We start from the raw sequence: 19,762 nt of genomic DNA, 5'->3' as shown, positions 1-19,762 counted from the left end.
TCATTGAAAAGGCAAAACAAGGTTGGTTTTGCCTTCTAAATGATTGTCGTTTTAAAACAGGAACTCGCCAATACCTGCATCTTGCAGGTATTAAATTCCCCCCCTATATTCTTTAATCGTCCATGTTCACCGGTTGCCTACCCCCAGTGTACATTGTACTATTTTGTAGACTTTTTTTTTTTAGTATGTTCCCCCATTTTCATAGAATACCATCTTTTTCATATGTCTCTTCTTTATCAGGTATTGGATTATAATCCAATTTTAGGTTCTCTTCTGGTGGGATCGTGTATTATTTTCATGACCTTCGTGGTGCTTAACCTCTTCATATCGGTTATCTTGGTTGCGTTCAGTGAAGAACAAAAGAATCACCAGGTAGGTGAAGATCTGCCGCAACGTACCATTGCACACATACACCGGGGATGCCATGTGATTACTCAGGAACCATAGAGCTGTACGGTTTCTCATCTCAGCCACTGAGTATTTCTAAGCTTTCAGCAATATATTTACTTGGCTATATTTGTATAAAATAAAAATAAATACATATTTATAATTACCCGATGGAACTATGTAGGAGATTATCCTAGTCAGCATTGATTTCCAATAAAGGAAAAAGGGGGGACAGCAGCGATCGTGGGAACAAATATAGATCAAAGTAAATGGAGCGATGACATTAAAAAATTTTTGTAAAATATTTAATTAGTCTAACAATTAGACATAATAACTTCACAAACTATTAAAAACCATATAATTAAAACATTATTTTTTTTTTTTAAATAGGGTAATTCTTGTAATTGTTCACTGGATGACCACAGTCATATGAATATACTAATTATGGGCCTAATTCAGAGTTGCTCGCAGCTGCAAATTTGTTAGCAGTTGGGCAAAACCATGTGCACTGCAGGGTGGGGGGGGGGACAGATGTAACATGTGCAGATAGAGTTAGATTTGGGTGTGGTGTGTTCAATCTGCAATCTAAATTGCAGTGTAAAAATAACGCAGCCAGTATTTACCCTGCACAGAAACAAAATAACCCACCCAAATCTAACTCTCTCTGCACATGTTACATCTGCTCTTCCTGCAGTGTACATGGGGGGTAATTCCAAGTTGATCGCAGCAGGACATTTTTTAGCATTTGGGCAAAACCATGTGCACTGCAGGGGAGGCAGATATAACGTGCAGAGAGAGTTAGATTTGGATGGGTTATTTTGTTTCTGTGCAGGGTAAATACTGGCTGCTTTATTTTTACACTGCAATTTAGATTGCTGATTGAACACACCCCACCCAAATCTATCTGTCTCTGCACATGTTATACCTGCCTCCCCTGCAGTGCACATGGTTTTGCCCAATTGCTAACAAACTTGAAGCTGCGATCAACTCAGAATTACCCCCATGGTTTTGCCCAACTGCTAACAAAAATCCTGCTGTGATCAACTCAGAATTACCCCCCATGTGCACTGCAGTGGGGGGCAGATGTAACATGTGCAGAGAGAGCTAGATTTCGGTGGGGTGTGTTCAAACTGAAATCTAAATTGCAGTATAAAAACAAAACAGCCAGTATTTACCCTGCACAGAAACAATATAACCCACCCAAATCTAACTCTCTCTGTATATGTTACATCTGCCCCACCCCCTGCAGTGCAGCATGGTTTTGCCCAACTGCTAACAAATTTGCTGCTGCAATCAACTTGGAATGACCCCCTACGTCCGCAGGTTGGGGTCAATCCACAGAACGTTTTAGAGCAATAAAGAATCGCTTGTATAATTAAGCTCAATACCGCAGGAGGCAAATGCACTGTTCATTTAGCAGGTGTTCTACTGACTGCTATGAGTAGCTGAAAAGGTTACAATGTATCCCAGCAGAGGTTACTTTGTGTATAATATATACAGCACATGTTCATGATGAAGTGACGGAGCTCCCAAATGTTGTAAGTAGGGAGCGGTGATTAATCCACTGAGTGGCTGATGTCTGACACGGCAGAGAGCTGATGAGGCAGAATGGCAGGTATTAAATTACCTCTCCGGTGGGCTGGTAACCCCGAGCGTCCTCGGGTAAAGTCCACTGTGGTGCCCACTCCTGTGCTGCTGTGGGGAGAGGAGCCTGTGGCAAACTTGCCGGGATAAACCGTGAGAGGAGGCCGGAGTCTTCACTCGATATGGTGGAAATAACCGCTCCAATGATGGTTTTGAAAAAGTCACGTGATCCGTGACGAAACGCATCAGGACTCCTCCCCCAATAGACACTGGTTTCACTGCACGACTCCTGCAGCAGCAACTACCTGTTCTTCTCCCATCAATGATAGAACTTTGTCTTTACATAGGCGCTATATAGTAGTAAATATATATTTTTATTGATTCACAATAACTAGTTCATTTATACACGGACCCTTCTCTCAGGACTGTAAACGCTCACGAGCAGGGCCCTCTTTCCTCACCTGTTTCATGATCCATTTACCATGTCACCTACTATGTATTATTTTAGTAATATTATAAATAACTGAGGTCTAGAGAGTTTAATGGACACACTACAGTTGATTTCCATCAGAAAATTAAAAAGGGCACTTGCAGGGAGAACTGGGCTGGAAAATCAGCCTGGGAAATTGATGTAATGGGGGCGGAGTCTTTGAGGGGGGAGGGATCCCTCCTCATAAGGTCTGGTTCTGAGTTGGGCGCAGTTCCGGCCTTTCTTGCATCTTTTGCTACAGTTGCGTCTGTGACTTTATGCTTATGCCGCTACAGTGCCCTTCCCCGGTGTACATCCTTAGTTCCGGATATACAAGGACTGAGACGCCCACTGTCAGTGTCTGCAGATGCTGCAATCATGCTTTGTGCATCTTTAGATGCCACCATCGGTCGCACCATGGATACTTTCACCAGCGCTGGGTGCAGATCATCCGTCTCAGTATGGCCTCCAGTGTGAGCAATTCAGTGTCTCTATACGCAGCCACTATTAGCAACACGCCCATACTTAATGACTTAATGGTGGAGCGTGACTAAGCCTCCCAAAATAAATGTATGGGGAAAAAATTATTCTAGGAGCCGCGATCTGCACAGGGGGGCGCCATACACCCCTCATCCAGAGCAGATCTAGGGGAGGGAAGGGGCACATACACTGGGAGTAGATAATGTTCCACATAGATAAGTATATAAGGTTATGTAGAGATCATGTGCACAGAACACAGCATTACAGTAAGTAGTGGAAGGGTAGGCACATCCCTACTGTATACAGGGGACAGCCGGATATATATGTGGTGTATAGGGTGCTGTATAAGAAGAATAATACACAGAGCCTCATCATGCAGCGGGATCACTTACCTTCCTGCATCAGCCCCAGTAACACCATCAGCAGTATGGGGAACAGCACAGACCCGGGGAGTGGGCGCAGCGAGTTGGGGCCGCATTACCAGCGGCCGGGATCCCGGTCGCAGAATGCCGGCATCGTACATACACCACATGGCAGCACATACAGTGTGTAGCATCGTCCTCCGCTGGCTCCTACTGGGAGCTGCTGCTATCACGTCCATCACATGCTGGAGCAGATGAATGGCGACTCTGCAACTATGCTAGGTGATTGCCCCACTTTAACCATTCTGCTGTCACATAGGAAGATTATATATGTATATACACTGCTCAAAGAAATGAAGGGAACACTAAAATAACACATCCTAGATCTGAATGAATGAAATATTCTTATTAAGTACTTTGTTCTTTACATAGTTGAATGTGCTGACAACAAAATCACACAAAAATTATCAATGGAAATCAAATTTATTAACCCATGGAGGTCTGGATTTGGAGTCACACTCAAAATTAAAGTGGAAAAACACACTACAGGCTGATCCAACTTTGATGTAATGTCCATAAAACAAGTCAAAATAAGGCTCAGTAGTGTGTGTGGCCTCCACGTGCCTTTATGACCTCCCTACAACGCCTGGGCATGCTCCTGATGAGGTGGCGGATGGTCTCCTGAGGGATCTCCTCTCAGACCTGGACTAAAGCATCCGCCAACTCCTGGACTGTCTGTGGTGCAACGTGACGTTTGTGGATGGAGCGAGACATGATGTGCTCAATTGGATTCAGGTCTGGGGAACGGGCGGGCCAGTCCATAGCATCAATGCCTTCGTCTTGCAGGAACTGCTGACACACTCCATCCACATGAGGTCTAGCATTGTCTTGCATTAGGAGGAACCCAGGGCCAACCGCACCAGCATATGGTCTAACAAGGGGTCTGAGGATCTCATCTCGGTACCTAATGGCAGTCAAGCTACCTCTGGCGAGCACATGGAGGGCTGTGCGGCCCCCCAAAGAAATGCCACCCCATACCATTACTGACCCACTGCCAAACCGGTCATGCTGACTAATGTTGCAGGCAGCAGAACGTTCTCCTTGGCGTCTCCAGACTCTGTCACGTCTGTCACATGTGCTCAGTGAGAACCTGCTTTCATCTGTGAAGAGCACAGGGCGCCAGTGGCGAATTTGCCAATCTTGGTGTTCTCTGGCAAATGTCAAACGTCCTGCACGGTGTTGGGCTGTAAGCACAACCCCCACCTGTGGACGTCGGGCATTCATGCCACCCTCATGGAGTCTGTTTCTGATCGTTTGAGTAGACACATGCACATTTGTGGCTTGCTGGAGGTCATTTTGCAGGGCTCTGGCAGTGCTCCTCCTGTTCCTCCTTGCACAAAGGCGGAGGTAGCGGTCCTGCTGCTGGGTTGTTGCCCTCCTACGGCCTCCTCCACGTCTCCTGATGTACTGGCCTGTCTCCTGGTAGCGCCTCCATGCTCTGGACACTACGCTGACAGACACAGCAAAACTTCTTGCCACAGCTCGCATTGATGTGCCATCCTGGATGAGCTGCACTACCTGAGCCACTTGTGTGGGTTGTAGACTTCGTCTCATGCTACCACTAGAGTGAAAGCACCGCCAGCTTTCAAAAGTGACCAAAACATCAGCCGGAAAGCATAGGAGCTGAGAAGTGGTCTGTGGTCACCACCTGCAGAACAACTCCTTTATTGGGGGTGTCTTGCTAATTGCCTATAATTCCCACCTGTTGTCTATTCCATTTGCACAACAGCATGTGAAATTGATTGTCAATCAGTGTTGCTTCCTAAGTGGACAGTTTGATTTCACAGAAGTGTGACTGACTTGGAGCTACATTGTGTTGTTTAAGTGTTCCCTTTATTTTTTTTGAGCAGTGTATATATGTATATATTATATAAGATATAGCAATAGAGATAACTGGACCCTATGTTTCAGCCAATCCCTCACATTGGTTTAAAAAAAGATCCTTGCACTGGTAGGAGTATTCAGCTATACATACTGTATGTGAGTCCTAGGAGCCATTACCTAGAACTAGAATGCCACTCTTCTAACAAGGAATGCCACTCCTCCATAGTGTGGAGCGCAATTCCCAGAAGTGCTGAAACCAGGCCGGCGGACGCATGAATCAGCCTGGGCCAGCAAGGCAGGGTGAGCCGACCTGGCAGAGGGGATGATGGGTCTTACTCGCTATCTCAGCGGGCAAGTCTGCTCCTGGGCGCATGGGATATCATATGGTTGTCAGGGATACAACATGAGGTGCTGTAGCAGTTGTCAGTCACATGACCTTATCGCCAACTCTCAACATGCTCCCACCCCAGAGTATATGTGCATCATCCCACAGAACAGATCAAGCTGTGCCTTTCATTTCTACATACAGCGTTCCCTGCACAGATGTTAGGGGGCTCATACGGAGTTAGTCATAAACGCATTTCATATCTCCCCCCCCCATATGTGTACCAAGTCACTGCACCAATGACGACTGTGTCACATTTAGCATAATCATAGTTAATAATAATAAATCAGGTTTTCTAGTCAGCTTATATTGAACGCTAATATATTTTTGTGTACTTAAAAATTGCTAAAATGTGGTATTTCCATCTTTCTTTATTTTCTTCTTACATGTTCCGTGCAACTTGCATACTTGTTTTTAAGCATTTTTTGCTGTTGCTGTGATGTCACACCTGCCCGAGCTGGGCGTATAATGTATTTGTGGGCGGTTCTGCATCCGTAGAAAATATCTGTTTTTGTCCAAAGGGCATTTCACTTTGTGATTAGATATAACTTGTTTCCAACTCTGCACAGGCCCCTAGATGTGTTTATGAACCAAAGGTTTCATCATCTACTTCTCTTTTTTTTTTACACGTTGTTATTTTTCCAGGTACTTATATAGAGCACCAAGAACAGCAACTGATAACTTACTAACATGATTTTTGCTGCTCATGTTTGACCATGGCCGGTATCCTATTAAGTGTGAGCCTGTTTCGGCTGATAAAAATGGCCGATGGTCAGTATTGTGCTATTCAATTACAGGCTGTTTTTATCCGAAAAAGGACCCACTATCGTACAATAACACATGGGTTTCAGGATACATTGCCAATCCCATGTTTTATCGCGGCTCTGACGTGCGCTACTTATCGCCGTAAGTGCCGGCTTAGGGTGCTAATTGGATAGCCTCCGGCGAACCGATTAGCAACTCTAAATTACCACTGCTAATAGGATACTGGCCTAAGGGTTCTGGTCTCCCATGTTATGTGTGTTGGTCTCCCGTGAAATATTATAAATGATAGCGATGTATATTGTGCGTACGTACGTACATATATATATATATATATATATATATATATACATATATGTATATATAATATACACACACAATGGCTTGCTAAAGTATTCAACTCCCAAAAGATTCATCAGATTTGTCTGTAGCAAGTGACGCTCAGACTGTTCCAAACAGTAGTATTTTTATTGTACACATGTAGATGAACGTTCATTAAAAAAAAAGAAATTGCTGCTTGCATAAGTATTCAACCCCTGTGTTGTGGAAGCTCCAAGTTTACACAGATGATAGATATTTCCCTAACAATTTGCTTCCACTCTAACTTTGAAACATTAAAAATGATCAGCTTTTGTGGATAAAAAGACCCCCCTAATCTATTTAACATTGGCCACGGAACACTGTAAAAATGAGGCCCAACGAGCATTCCAAGAATATGAAAGATATAGTTGCAGACATGTACAAGGTAGGAATAGGCTACAGAATAATATCTAATTGTCTAGATCTCCCAGTGAACAATTGGGAGGAAATAGAACCCACATTATACCACCCATCCACTGCCTAGACAAGGCCATCCTTAAAAACTCAGCATCAGAACAAGCAAAGACTTGGTGATTGAAGCCACGGAGAGGCCATCTGAAGGAGCTACAGAGTTCAGTGGCTGAGACTGGAGTGATGGTGTATCACCCATGTCAATAGCTCTGTATTCAACTGGCCTGTGTGGGAGGGTGGCTAGAAAGAAGCCAATACTGAAGAAAACAACACATTAAAGCACCTCTACAGTTTGCCACAGAATAAGAGTGATGCAGCTAAAATGCAGAATAAGGTTTTGTGGTCAGTTGACACATAAATTGAACTTTTTGGTCCCCATTCCAAATTTTGTGTGTTGCAAACCTAACACTGCCCATTCCTCAGCAGTCACCATACCAACAGTGAAATATGGGGGTGGCAGCATCATGTTGTGGGTTTGCTAAGCCTCAGTGGAGGCCTGGCATCTTATTAAATTGAAGGACCAATGGATGGTGCAAACTACAGGGAGATACTGCAGGACCACCTGCTCCAGTGTGCTAGGAAACTAAAGCTTGGGAGATAGTTTAGCTTTGAGCAAGACAACAATACCAAGCACAAGTCCAAAGCAACACTGGCTTGGTTGAATAACAATAGGGTGAAAGTTCTACAATGGCCAAGTCAAAGTCCTGATCTCAATCCAACTGTGACTCTGTGGCATTACTTGAGAGCTGCATTCCACAAGCGTCATCCAACCAACCAGAACTGGAGCAGATCTGCAAGAAGGAATGAGCAAAAATCACCCCTAAACAGTGTGCGAACCTCAACAGACTGAAAGCTGTTATCGCAGCAAATGGTGATTCTACCAAGTACGGAGGACAGACTGCACCAAGTGTAGGTGCTGCCAGAACAGGGCCCGAAAGCATTTTCACGTGCTGCAAACAGAATCTGCCTTCCATAATGGCCCTCATTCCGAGTTGTTCGCTCGCTAGCTGCTTTTAGCAGCATTGCACACGCTAAGCCGCCGCCTTCTGGGAGTGAATCTTAGCTTAGCAGAATTGCGAACGAAAGATTAGCAGAATTGCGAATAGAAATTTCTTAGCAGTTTCTGAGTAGCTCCAGACTTAAAGGCCCTACACACTTAAAGATTATCTGTCCAATCTGCCTGATTGGAAAGAAAATCTGGCAATGGCTGGCAGCAAATGACAATCAACAATTTGCTACCAAAATCAAGAAAATGGTCAAAAACAGTTCAGATAAACTGGTTTAATGAAACAAACTTAACCAATTTGTCTTAAAGTCTATTTTTGTCTGTTTTCCAATGTTTGAGAGCAAATAGTCAATTGCCATTTGCTCCCAGATATTGCCAGATTTTCTTTCCAATCAGCCAGATTGGACAGATAATCTTTTAGTGTGTAGGGCCCTTTACTCCTACACTGCGATCAGTTCAGTCAGTTTCGTTCCTGGTTTGTCGTCACAAACACACCCAGCGTTCGCCCAGACACTCCCCCGTTTCTTCAGACACTCCCGCGTTTTTCCCAGAAACGCCAGCGTTTTTTTGCACACTCCCATAAAACGGCCAGTTTCCGCCCAGAAACACCCACTTCCTGTCTATCACACTCCGATCACCAGAACGATGAAAAATCTTCGTTACGCCGTGAGTAAAATACCAAACTTTTGTGCTAATTTACTTGGCGCAGGCGCACTGCGAACATTGCGCATGCGCAGTTTGCGACTAATCGCTCCGTAGCGAAAAAAACGAGCGAACAACTCGGAATCACCCCCAATGCGCGGAAAAATGCGCAACGCCAACTGCCGAGTCTGCAAGTGTCATTTGTAACACAGACAAAAATTTTGGGGGGTTTGAATACTTTAGCAAGCCATTGTATGTATGTTTATACAGTACATAATGTACTTGCCTCTCAGTTTGATATAGAAATGAAACGGTTTCTGCAGGCCGCACATTCTTTGCCCATTGTACATCTAATTCACATTCTTGGACTTGTTACAGGCATCAGAGGAAGAAGAAATAGTTGACCTCATGCTGATGAAAATATGCAGCTTTCTCGCGCTACGACACAAGAAGGAGGATGCAGAGGGTTGCGGCAAGTCTCCAGACGAGCTGACAAAGTGATACTATATGATGTTCTGCTTGTAACCGTACAGAACAGGTTCTGTAACCCATAGCAACACACCAGTCAACAGTTACTATGAAAAATTACAGCTACAGCCTGATTGATTGCTCTGTCAAACAGTTAAGGCCTCCACACACGGCGCAATGCGTCCTCTAATGACACATCTTGAGCTACGGGACCCGGTTGGGTGCCGGCATCGGCAAGTGCATACACACTTGCGGATGTCGGCAGTGCCAGCAACGGCGCTGGGGGAGGGAGGGGGACACATGACAGGGATAGCGGGGCCATGCTTCGGCAGCATGGCATCATTCTCCACCTCCTCAGATCTTTCTGCATCTTCAAAAGATCTGAGGAGACGACCAGCGACCCGCAGGTGCGCACATAGCGTCAATATCATACCCACACACGGACAGTTTTTAAACGATATGTCGTTCCAATCGGTCGTAAACATCAATATCATTTAAAAATCTCACCGTGTGTGGGATCAGTACGAGATCCCGGCGGTCGGAATACCGACACCGGGATCCCAACTGGCACAATCCCGACAGGGGGGCGAGCGCAACGCAGCCCCTTGCGGGCTGGCTGCACTCGCCATGCTGCAGGCACGGTGCCTCGCTACGCTCGGCACACTAATTTATTCTCCCTCTATGGGTGTCGTGGACACCCACAGAAGGAGAATATGTCGGGATTGTGCCGGTCGAGATCCTGGTGTCGGTATTTCGACCGCCGGGATTCCGTCCGGCGGGATCTTGACCGCATCCCCCGTGTGTGGGCACCTTAACATGTGTACCTATAGTTATTTATTTATTTATGTATTTATTCATTAATTTTAACGTTAAAGGAAACATTTCTCTCTTCACACTTATGTGAAGCTGCCGCAGCAGTGCACAGGAGTTGTATTTATCATGAGAGTGGTGACTCTGGATACACAGCAGCTGTTTTGTAGCTACTGAATATAAGGAATATAATACTACATTTAAGTCATTTCATATTATGACGAGTACAGTTCATATTTATCTTATGCTGTTACACTGTGCTTCATATATTCATTTTCAGTGCAATAACGCATTGTGCTTGTACAGGACCTGTTTGTGTAAGCATACATGTACTGGCTTTAATGATGTACACAATAAACTGTAAGTACTGCAACCAAATTCCAGTTGTCTATAATACGCTGGTCATTATTTCCAAGTAGACTTTTTCTGTATCAGTCTGGAGCGTTACTAATATTTTGGAATAAATGGGAAAATACAAAAACATGTACATCCATAACTACGTATTATTATTATTATTATTATTATTATTATTATTATTACTATATTTATTATTCAGTATATTAAGTGACAACATTTATGTACAATAAAAACAAAAGATGTGGGGGTCATTCCGAGTTGATCGCTCGCTGACGATTTTTCGCAGCGCGGCGATCAGGTAAAAAAATGGCAAAGCTGCGCATGCATATGCACCGCAATGCGCAAGCACGTCGTACGGGTACAAAGAGGATTGGTGCTGGCCGATGGATTTAGCAAAGATGCGTTTATGGGTGTCTAACTGACCGTATTCTGGGAGTGTTTGGGAAAACGCAGGCGTGTGCAAGTGTTTGCAGGGCGGGTGTCTGACGTCAATTTCCGGGACCAAAAATACTGAAGTGATCGCAAGGGCTGAGTAAGTCCTGAGATACTCAGAAACTGCACCAAATGTTTTTGTTGCGCTTGGCTTGCAAAGCGAAAATAAACTCCCCCGTGGGCGGCGACTATGCGTTTGCAAGGCTGCTAAAAGTAGCTAATGAGCGATCAACTCGGTATGACCCCTGAAGCGCGGATATTTCCAAGTATGAAACCTTATCAAACATTGAAGAACTTACAATGTAAAGTTTATGTTGTTGTTTTTGTTTTTTTGTTTTTATGTATTTATTTAATACTATATGAATCAGGACGGACAAACACACAGCCCCAGCCAGGAGGAGGAATGTGTAATGTTATTGGAGGTTATGCAGTAAACCTTTTAGTCCATTTGGCAAATCTGCCAACACCAGCTCCTGTGTTGGGGAATTTCATATCATTGGACCTTAGCTAACTTATGTAACATACCCTCCCATGGTTACACTACAGTCCTATATCCAGTATAAAGAGCTATGGGTCCTAATTCAGACCTGATGGCTAGGCTGCGTTTTCGTACAGCCTGCGATCAGGTCTGAACTGTGCACGCGTATGCACCGCAATGCACAGGCGCATCGGCCCGCAGCGACGGGGATCGCCGGGCAGCGACGGGATGGTGCGAGAAAAGAGATCGCACGGGCGATCGCAAGGTGACTGACAGGAAGAGGCCATTTGTGGGTGGCAACTGACCATTTTTAAGGAGTGTCCGGAGAAATGCAGGAGGGACCAGGCGTTTGAAGGTAGGGTTCCTGACGTCAGCTCCGGCCCCGATCATCACACTGGAAGGGTAAGTCCTGAACTGTTTGTGCAGCTCTCCTGCACATGTGATCACACCCCTGCACAGTGATTTCCCCCCCCCCCCTTAGGCGGCGACTACCTGATCGCAGGGATGCAAAAAATGCACCCTAGCAATCAGGTCCGAATTAGGCCCTATGTTCGGCATACATCACTATGTCCATCGTACAGCCATAGGACCAGCATACATACCTGTGTCCAGCGTAAAGACGTGGAATAGTCTACCATCAGAGGTGGTAGAGGCTAAGACAGTAGAGCAATGTAAACATGCATGGGATATACATAAGAATATCCTTACAAAGAAGAACTATGGATCAAATAGGGTTGAGGTTACCAAAAGGTAAAAAGGGGCAGACTAGATGGGCCAAGTGGTTCTTATCTGCCATCAAATTCTATGTTTCTATGACTTATGTCCCTCATACAGCCCTATATCCAGCATGCAGCCCTATGTCCAGTACACAGCCCTATTTCCACCACACAAACCTGGTGGTCATTCCGAGTTGATCACTCGCTAGCAGTTTTTAGCAGCCGTGCAAACGCTAGGCCGCCTCCCACTGGGAGTGTATTTTAGCTTAGCAGAAGTGCGAACGAAAGGATCGGAGAGCGGCTACAAAATAATTTTGTGCAGTTTCAGAGTAGCTTCAGACCTTCTCAGCACTTGCGATGACTTCAGACTGTTCAGTTCCTGTTTTGACGTCACAAACACGCCCTGCGTTCGGCCAGCCACGCCTGCATTTTTCCTGGCACGCCTGCGTTTTTTCGAACACTCCCTGAAAACGGTCAGTTGACACCCAGAAACGCCCACTTCATGTCAATCACTCTGCGGACAGCAGTGCGACTGAAAAGCTTCACTAGACCCTGTGTGAAACTACATCGGTCGTTGTGAAAGTACGCCGCATACGCATGCACAGAAGTGCCGTTTTTTTACTTCATCGCTGCGCAGCGAACATTTTCTGCTAACAATCAACTCGGAATGAACCCCCCTTTATCATACTTGCCTACCTGACCCTCTCCATGAGGGAGAAAATGCTCTGTTCCTGGACTTTCCTGGTAATGTATGATTGCCATCACCTGTAGAGGGCCATGGTGGGAATCAATGCTGTGAGGCAGTAATACATTTATATACATACATACATACATACATACATACATACATACACATAAACATATACACATCAAATCCACCCACCAAGATGAAGCCATTTGGTGGAAGCTCCTCGGTCCTGTAGTCTGGAGGGGCAGAGCTTTTGATGTGACTGACAGGCTGCAGTGGCGTAGCTACCATAGGTGCAGGGGATGCGGCTGCTATGGGGCCCAGGCTGTCACAGGGGCCTGGGACCCGCCGCTACCCCTACACCAAGTTACTTACGCTTCTTCACTACAGAGCTCCTGTCCTGTTCCTCTACATGCCTGTGTGGTGCGCGGAGCGTAGGAGGAGCTGCCGCTGTAAAGGCAGCCTCGGCGGCCAGTCACTGTGCTCCACTGCTGTAGATCCCCTCCTCTTTCCCAGAGCCGGGATGCGCCACTCAGCTACAGTACAGGGTGTGTGTGGAGGCGTCACTCAGCAGCCGTCCCATTAGGTAAGAGCACCATCTCCTACCGCCGGCCACATCACAACCCGCCGCGGCTGTCTCCCGAGTCCAGGGCCCCAGTGACCTGCATGAAGGCAAGAGGTACTATTCGTTCAGAGAGGAGAGGGGAGGGGGTTGTGTGCGCCCCTCACCTGTGTACTGTATATCGTTTTATCGACAGTGTCTAGGTCGACAATGTTTAGGTCGACCACTATAGGTCGACAGTCACTAGGTCGACATGGATGGAAAGTCGACAGGGTTTCTAGGTCGACATGTGCTAGGTCGACAGGTCTAAAGGTCGACATGAGTTTTTCACATTTTTCTTTTTTTTCCATACTTAACGATCCACGTGGACTACGATTGGAACGGTAAAGTGTGCCGAGCGAAGCGGTAGCGGAGCGAAGGCACCATGCCCGAAGCATGGCGAGCGAAGCGAGCCATGCGAGGGGACGCGGTGCACTAATTTGGGATCCCGGTCACTCTACGAAGAAAACGACACAAAAAAAAAAAAATCCTCATGTCGACCTTTAGACCTGTCGACCTAGAAACCCTGTCGACCTTCCATCCATGTCGACCTAGTGACTGTCGACCTATTGTGGTCGACCTAAACATTGTCGACCTAGACACTGTCGATAAAACGAACCACACCCAAGGGAGCCATCTCCCGAAACCGGCCTGGATCCCATGTGGCGCTGCTGGCTCCCGGGCCCCATTGACCCATTTAAATAAACTTATGGTGCCGCTCCAGGAACACCAGCAGGGCAGGGGGTGAGGGTGGGAATACAGTGTGTGTGGAAACAGCGGGGGGAGAAGGGGCAGTGTGTATGTGTGTGTCAGTGAGCCCCTGGACCCTCTACAGTGTGTGTGTGTGTGTGTGTTTGTGTCAGTGAGCCCCTGGTCTCTGTACAATGTGTGTGTGTGTGTGTGTGTGTGTGTGTGTGTGTGTGTGTGTGTGTGTGTGTGTGAATGTGCCCCTGGACCTTGTGCAATGTGTGTGTGTGTGTGTGTGTGTGTGTGTGTGTGTGTGTGTGTGTGTGTGTGTGTGTGTGTGTGCCCCTGGACCTTGTATAATGTGTGTGTCAGTGTGCTCCTGGACCCTGAACAATGTGTGTGTGTGCATATGTGTCAGTGTGCCCCTGGACCCTGTACAATGTGTGTGTGTCAGTGTGCCCCTGGACCCTGTACAATGTGTGTATGTGTCATACTTGCCAACCCTCCTGCATTGTGCGGGAGGCTCCCGTTCCAGCATACTTTCTCCCGTTACCCCGCAGAGTCCTCCGCATCCCCCGCAAACCCCACAGTCCCGTCCGAAATCCAGACCACGCATGCGCGAGTCCGGCCACGAAGGGGCGGAGCTTGGCATGCAAAATAGACTGTCCAAGCACCTCGGACCCGTGGGTAGTGTTGCCCGTCCTGCCCAGCAGATCCGGCGAGCGGCCAGCCAATATGGAGACCTAAGTGCACAGTGTCCCTCTCCAGCGGCCGTAGCAGCAGCAGCAGCTCCGTCTCCCCAATGCTGGAAACTGCAGGAAGTAAGACATCCAGGAGAGCGAGTGATGGGGGAGCTGGCTTGGTGGGCAGATTGACAGTCTGGAGGCGGCTAGGGAATGCTCTTGCAAGGGAGCTGACTGACCCTACTGTGATCACTGATCTCCAACTGCAGCTTTGCAGAGGTGATCGGTCCTGCCTGGACTTGTGTGTGTGTGTGTGTGTGTGTGTGTGTGTGTGTGTGTGTGTGTGTGTGTGTGTGTGTGTGTGTGTGTGTGTGTGTTTTCAAGGAGGGGGGGAGAGGGGGGGAAGTTGGGGTTGTATTAGTCATCTCCCACTGGGTTTATACTGCACCCGCCGCTGCTGCTGTACATCAAGCTCCCATTGTGGGCCACTGGGTTTGTAAAGTACCCACCCACGCAGCTGTGCGTCCAGATTCTTCTGGTGACTGCAGCTATTTTTTGCATAGAATACCGTGACCCGGGAAGCACGCCTAATACCCCTTTTAGACCACCTGAGGCGGGTCGCATCTGAGAGCCTGACACAGGTGCTTCCCAGCTGCGACCCGCCTCAGGCCCCTTGCCGCTGCCATTTCCAACGCAGCATATTGCCGGGTTGGTGACTCGGCGGGGACGGTGCTTAGAGATCACATGATTTCCAAGCGCCGCCCGTCCACACTGAGTGAACAGGAAACGGGTCACATAGACCCATCTTCCCGTTCATACAGCATAGCGAGCCGGGTTGAAGACGTGCTCGCTACCCAAGTTGGAATACCGTATCGCTCAACCTGGATTATTCCAACTGAGCCTTTTCAGACCGCACAGCAACACAGGTTATGCGCACTCATGTGCAATAACCCGTGTTCAAAGCTGGCGGTCTAAAAGGGGTATCACTCCCCTATCTCTAGCCCCCATTGGTGACCGCTGATTCTGGTCCCATACTGCCAATTACAGCCTATTCACAACTAAATATGATATGTTATATGCTATTTACATACTTGACACTACCAGGGTCTAATATATACCTGAATAATTGAACACAGCATTTACTCTGTACTCTATAAGGTTGATTACTGGAGATGGGTATGCGTAACCGCCGCTTGGGATCCTGGTGGTCACCATACTGACCACGGGATTCCGGCAGGGGGGGGGGGGGGGGGTGAGTGCATCAAGCCCCTTGCGGGCTCAGTGGCGAGCTGTCACAGGTTCTATTCCTACTCTATGGGCATGCCGACTGTCGGGATTAAGAGGGGTGTGGCATTTAGCCGACGGTAATTTGACCGGTGGTCTCCTGACCGCCGGTCACATAACTACATCCCAATTACTTATATAATGCAGTGAGAGACAAAAAAAGAACAGTGTGCACTACAAATTCAGATACACACGGGGGGTCATTCCGAGTTGTTCGCTCGTTATTTTTTTCTCGCAACGGAGCGATTAGTCGCTAATGCGCATGCGCAATGTCCGCAGTGCGACTGCGCCAAGTAAATTTGCTATGCAGGTAGGTATTTTACTCACGGCATTACGAGGTTTTTTCTTCGTTCTGGTGATCGTAATGTGATTGACAGGAAGTGGGTGTTTCTGGGGGGAAACTGGCCGTTTTATGGGTGTGTGCGAAAAAACGCTACCGTTTCTGGGAAAAACGCGGGAGTGGCTGGAGAAACGGAGGAGTGTATGGGCGAACGCTGGGTGTGTTTGTGACGTCAAACCAGGAACGACACTGACTGAACTGATCGCAGATGCCGAGTAAGTTTCGAGCTACTCAGAAACTGCTAAGAAGTGTCTATTCGCAATTCTGCTAATCTTTCGTTCGCAATTTTGAGAAGCTAAGATTCACTCCCAGTAGGCGGCGGCTTAGCGTGTGCAAAGCTGCTAAAAGCCGCTTGCGAGCGAACAACTCGGAATGACCACCACTGTCCTATGCTCTACTGTGGCAATATATTAGCAACCAATACAACTATATAGTTAATTATTATGTACAGTACAAGGTGCTTAAATTGCAACTTATTTTGATATTGGCTCCTTGAATTGGGACAGTAAATAAGCATACAGTAATCGTATACATATTCTAATGTACAGTACAAAATATACTGTGAGGAGTTGGGTATGATTGACTGGCGCTCAGGATCCTGGTGTTCAGTATACCGACGCCGGGATCCCAATGTATGAAATCCTGACAGGGGTGACTATTCTATGTTAACCTCGGTGCCCTACCCCCTAACCCTCCCCCAATGGTGCATAAATCTAATGCCCCCCCTTCCCGCTGCCTAACGCTATCCTTCCCCCCCTCAGTGCCTAAACCTAATCTCCCCCCGGTGGTGCCTAACCCTAACCTCCCTGCAGCCTAACCCTAACCCCCCTCGGTGTCTGCTATCCCTTCCTCCCAGCCCTAACCCTATCTGGGACGCTAAACTTACCACGGTCCGGATTCCGGCTGTTGGACTTCCGGCGTAGGTTTCCTGTGTCGGGACTTTGACAGGTTGTGGGACTCCGACAGTCGGGATCTTAATCGCATCCCGCTATGAGATGTACAAGGAAACCATGATTTGAGTTCTCTCTCTCTCTCTATCTATCTATATATATATATTATATATATATATATATATATATATATATATATATCCTTTTTAGCTGCACAGTGAAGTGTATTTGAGGCATTGCAACATATTAACTATACATTAACTAGCAACGGATATATAACTGTTTCTAGAGACTGGGCTGTAGTGTTACTAAGGATATCTAATACAGTGGACTAGGACTAGTATTTATTGTATTCATAGGGTTAGAAATTGATTGAGATACTATATAGTATTTGCTATCAGTAATGACGATATCTGGCATAATCCAAAAGTATACTGGTAGATGAATTGGCTCCTGACCAAAAAATTAGCCCAAGTGTCTATGCAGACTAGATGGGCCAAGTGGTTCTTATCCGCCGTCAAATTCTATGTTTCTTTGAGGAGTGCCTACTCCCAAGGTATGTGGTTCTGCCTCAGCGGCTTCGTAGCTGGTACTGTATGCTGGGATGTCAGTGATCACGTAAATTAGTGATATTTTGTGACTGCACATGCCACCCATACACAATCCCCCTCTGGCATCATGCTGCACTTAGCGGCAATAGACACGCCCATGGGTGAACCTAGATACACCCTTTAGGCGGAGCATGACACACACCCTCAGTGGCGCACAGTGCAAACTCTCTTGTATCATCTAGAACAGGCATGTCCAACCTGCTGTCCTCCAGCTGTTGATAAACTACACATCCCATCATGCCCTGACACAGATTTGGCATTCTCTGACAGCAAAACTGTGTCAGGGCATGCTGGGATATGTAGTTTCACAACAGCTGGAGGGCCGCAGGTTGGACATGACTGATCTAGAATCTCCCTGAAACTAGTTTCCAAAAGTAGGCAAGCATGGTGTGTGTGTGTGTGTGTGTGTGTGTGTGTGTGTGTGTGTGTGTGTGTGTGTGTGTGTGTGTGTGTGTGCCCCTGGACCGTGTGTGTGTGTGTGTGTGTGTGTGTGTGTGTGTGTGTGTGTGTGTGTGTATCAGTGTGCCCCTGGACCCTGTACGATTGTGTGTGTGTGTGTGTGTGTGTGTGTGTGTGTGTGTGTGTGTGTGTGTGTGTGTTAGTTTGCTCCCTGGATCTGGTACAATGAGTAAGGTGAATAGGTACTATTCTGTGGTCATGCCCCTACATATTCCACTAAGGGGTGCCAAAATATATATTCTCTAACCAGAAAAATTTGGCTTGGGCAGCCCTGAGTATATTCATATATATTATATATATATATATATATATATATACTCCAAGAAACAGAGGCAATAGACACCCCTCTCTCCTTCACTTCATGTATCCTGGAGTGACGGACAGATGTTGGAGATGTCTCAACGCCACTGGCTCCCTAATGCACATCTGGTGGAACTGTCCCCTACTCCGACCATTCTAGGTTGAGGTCATCTCCATTTCTCAAGACATACTCCACACCCCTGTCCCTACTGACCCGGCCTTTTAGCTGCTTTCCCACTCCTCAATTTCACTGGCTCAGCACAAAACATCATTACTCCGCCACCTGCCTAATGCAGCACGGGCAGTTATCCCCACTCTATGGAGATCCCCATCTCCGCCCACAAGGAAACTATGGTTCACTAGAATTAATTATTATATGAATATGGAGAACATCCTCCTGGTTTCCAGAGATAAACTCCTAGAGTTCATGACCACCTGGCTACCTTGGATAGAATATACGTCCTCCAAAGACTACAAAGACTACGTCTATGCCACCAAATGACTTGGCCTCGCAGTTGATTGATTAAAGAGACTGCATTATACCTCCCCCCTCAGTTCGATGGCCCCCAGATTTGGTCACACTGTGTTTTTCCCCTCTCCTTTCCTTCATTTCATACTTCACTCTTTCTATAACTTTTCTACTATGTTTACTTAAGATATCACGATTGCAATCACTGTATAGACAGATAGTGAGTGGATACCACATTGACACTATAGCACAACCTATTAATGCCTGTACCTATACCGACCCCAAGTGTCTGGGGTGGTACGCTACCCTGCTCCTTATGGCTATAACGCAATTGACCTTAATTATACGTTCTGATGCTTCTTTGTCTAAATGTGATGTAATCCTTATGTTTTCTTGAATAAAAACAGATTATACAAAAAAAGAAACAGAGGCACTCCTGGACTATGAACTTAGTGAAAAATCATGGTGGTTTATTTTTCAACGTTTCGGGGTACTGCCCCCCGTCATCAGGACACACACACAACACACAGTGCATAACAAATGGTGCTTAAATACAATAACTTACAGGTCCCCAGGTCACGTTTGCCGCTTCCCATCGCGTGTCCCGGCGTCCGTTCACCCACTTCTGGTCCCGACATTGACGTCACGCCGGAAGTGACGTCCACCGGCCCACATCGACGGAGCTGCCTTGGTTGCCATAGCAATGCGACAACAAGCGTCACATCGCTATGTAACCTGAAGAATACAAAAAACATAA

General features: G+C 46.7%; 1 protein-coding gene across 1 annotated transcript in view; it reads left to right on the top strand.

The window, feature by feature from the left end:
- The window catches only part of LOC134968785 (polycystin-1-like protein 2), a 206,213-nt gene extending 195,825 nt beyond the window's left edge, over positions 1–10,388 (top strand). The window contains exons 39-40 of the mRNA XM_063944269.1: positions 241–372; positions 9,111–10,388. Coding sequence (XP_063800339.1) covers positions 241–372; positions 9,111–9,233 — 255 coding nt within the window. The 3' untranslated portion in view covers positions 9,234–10,388. The remainder of the gene's footprint in view (positions 1–240; positions 373–9,110) is intronic.
- Positions 10,389–19,762: the final 9,374 nt, after the last annotated feature.

This window comes from Pseudophryne corroboree, chromosome 11 (assembly GCF_028390025.1).
Source record: "Pseudophryne corroboree isolate aPseCor3 chromosome 11, aPseCor3.hap2, whole genome shotgun sequence".
Taxonomy (NCBI): Eukaryota; Metazoa; Chordata; class Amphibia; order Anura; family Myobatrachidae; genus Pseudophryne; species Pseudophryne corroboree.
The sequence above is the reverse complement of the archived record's forward strand: the minus strand, read 5'-3'. Positions and strand labels throughout refer to the sequence as shown.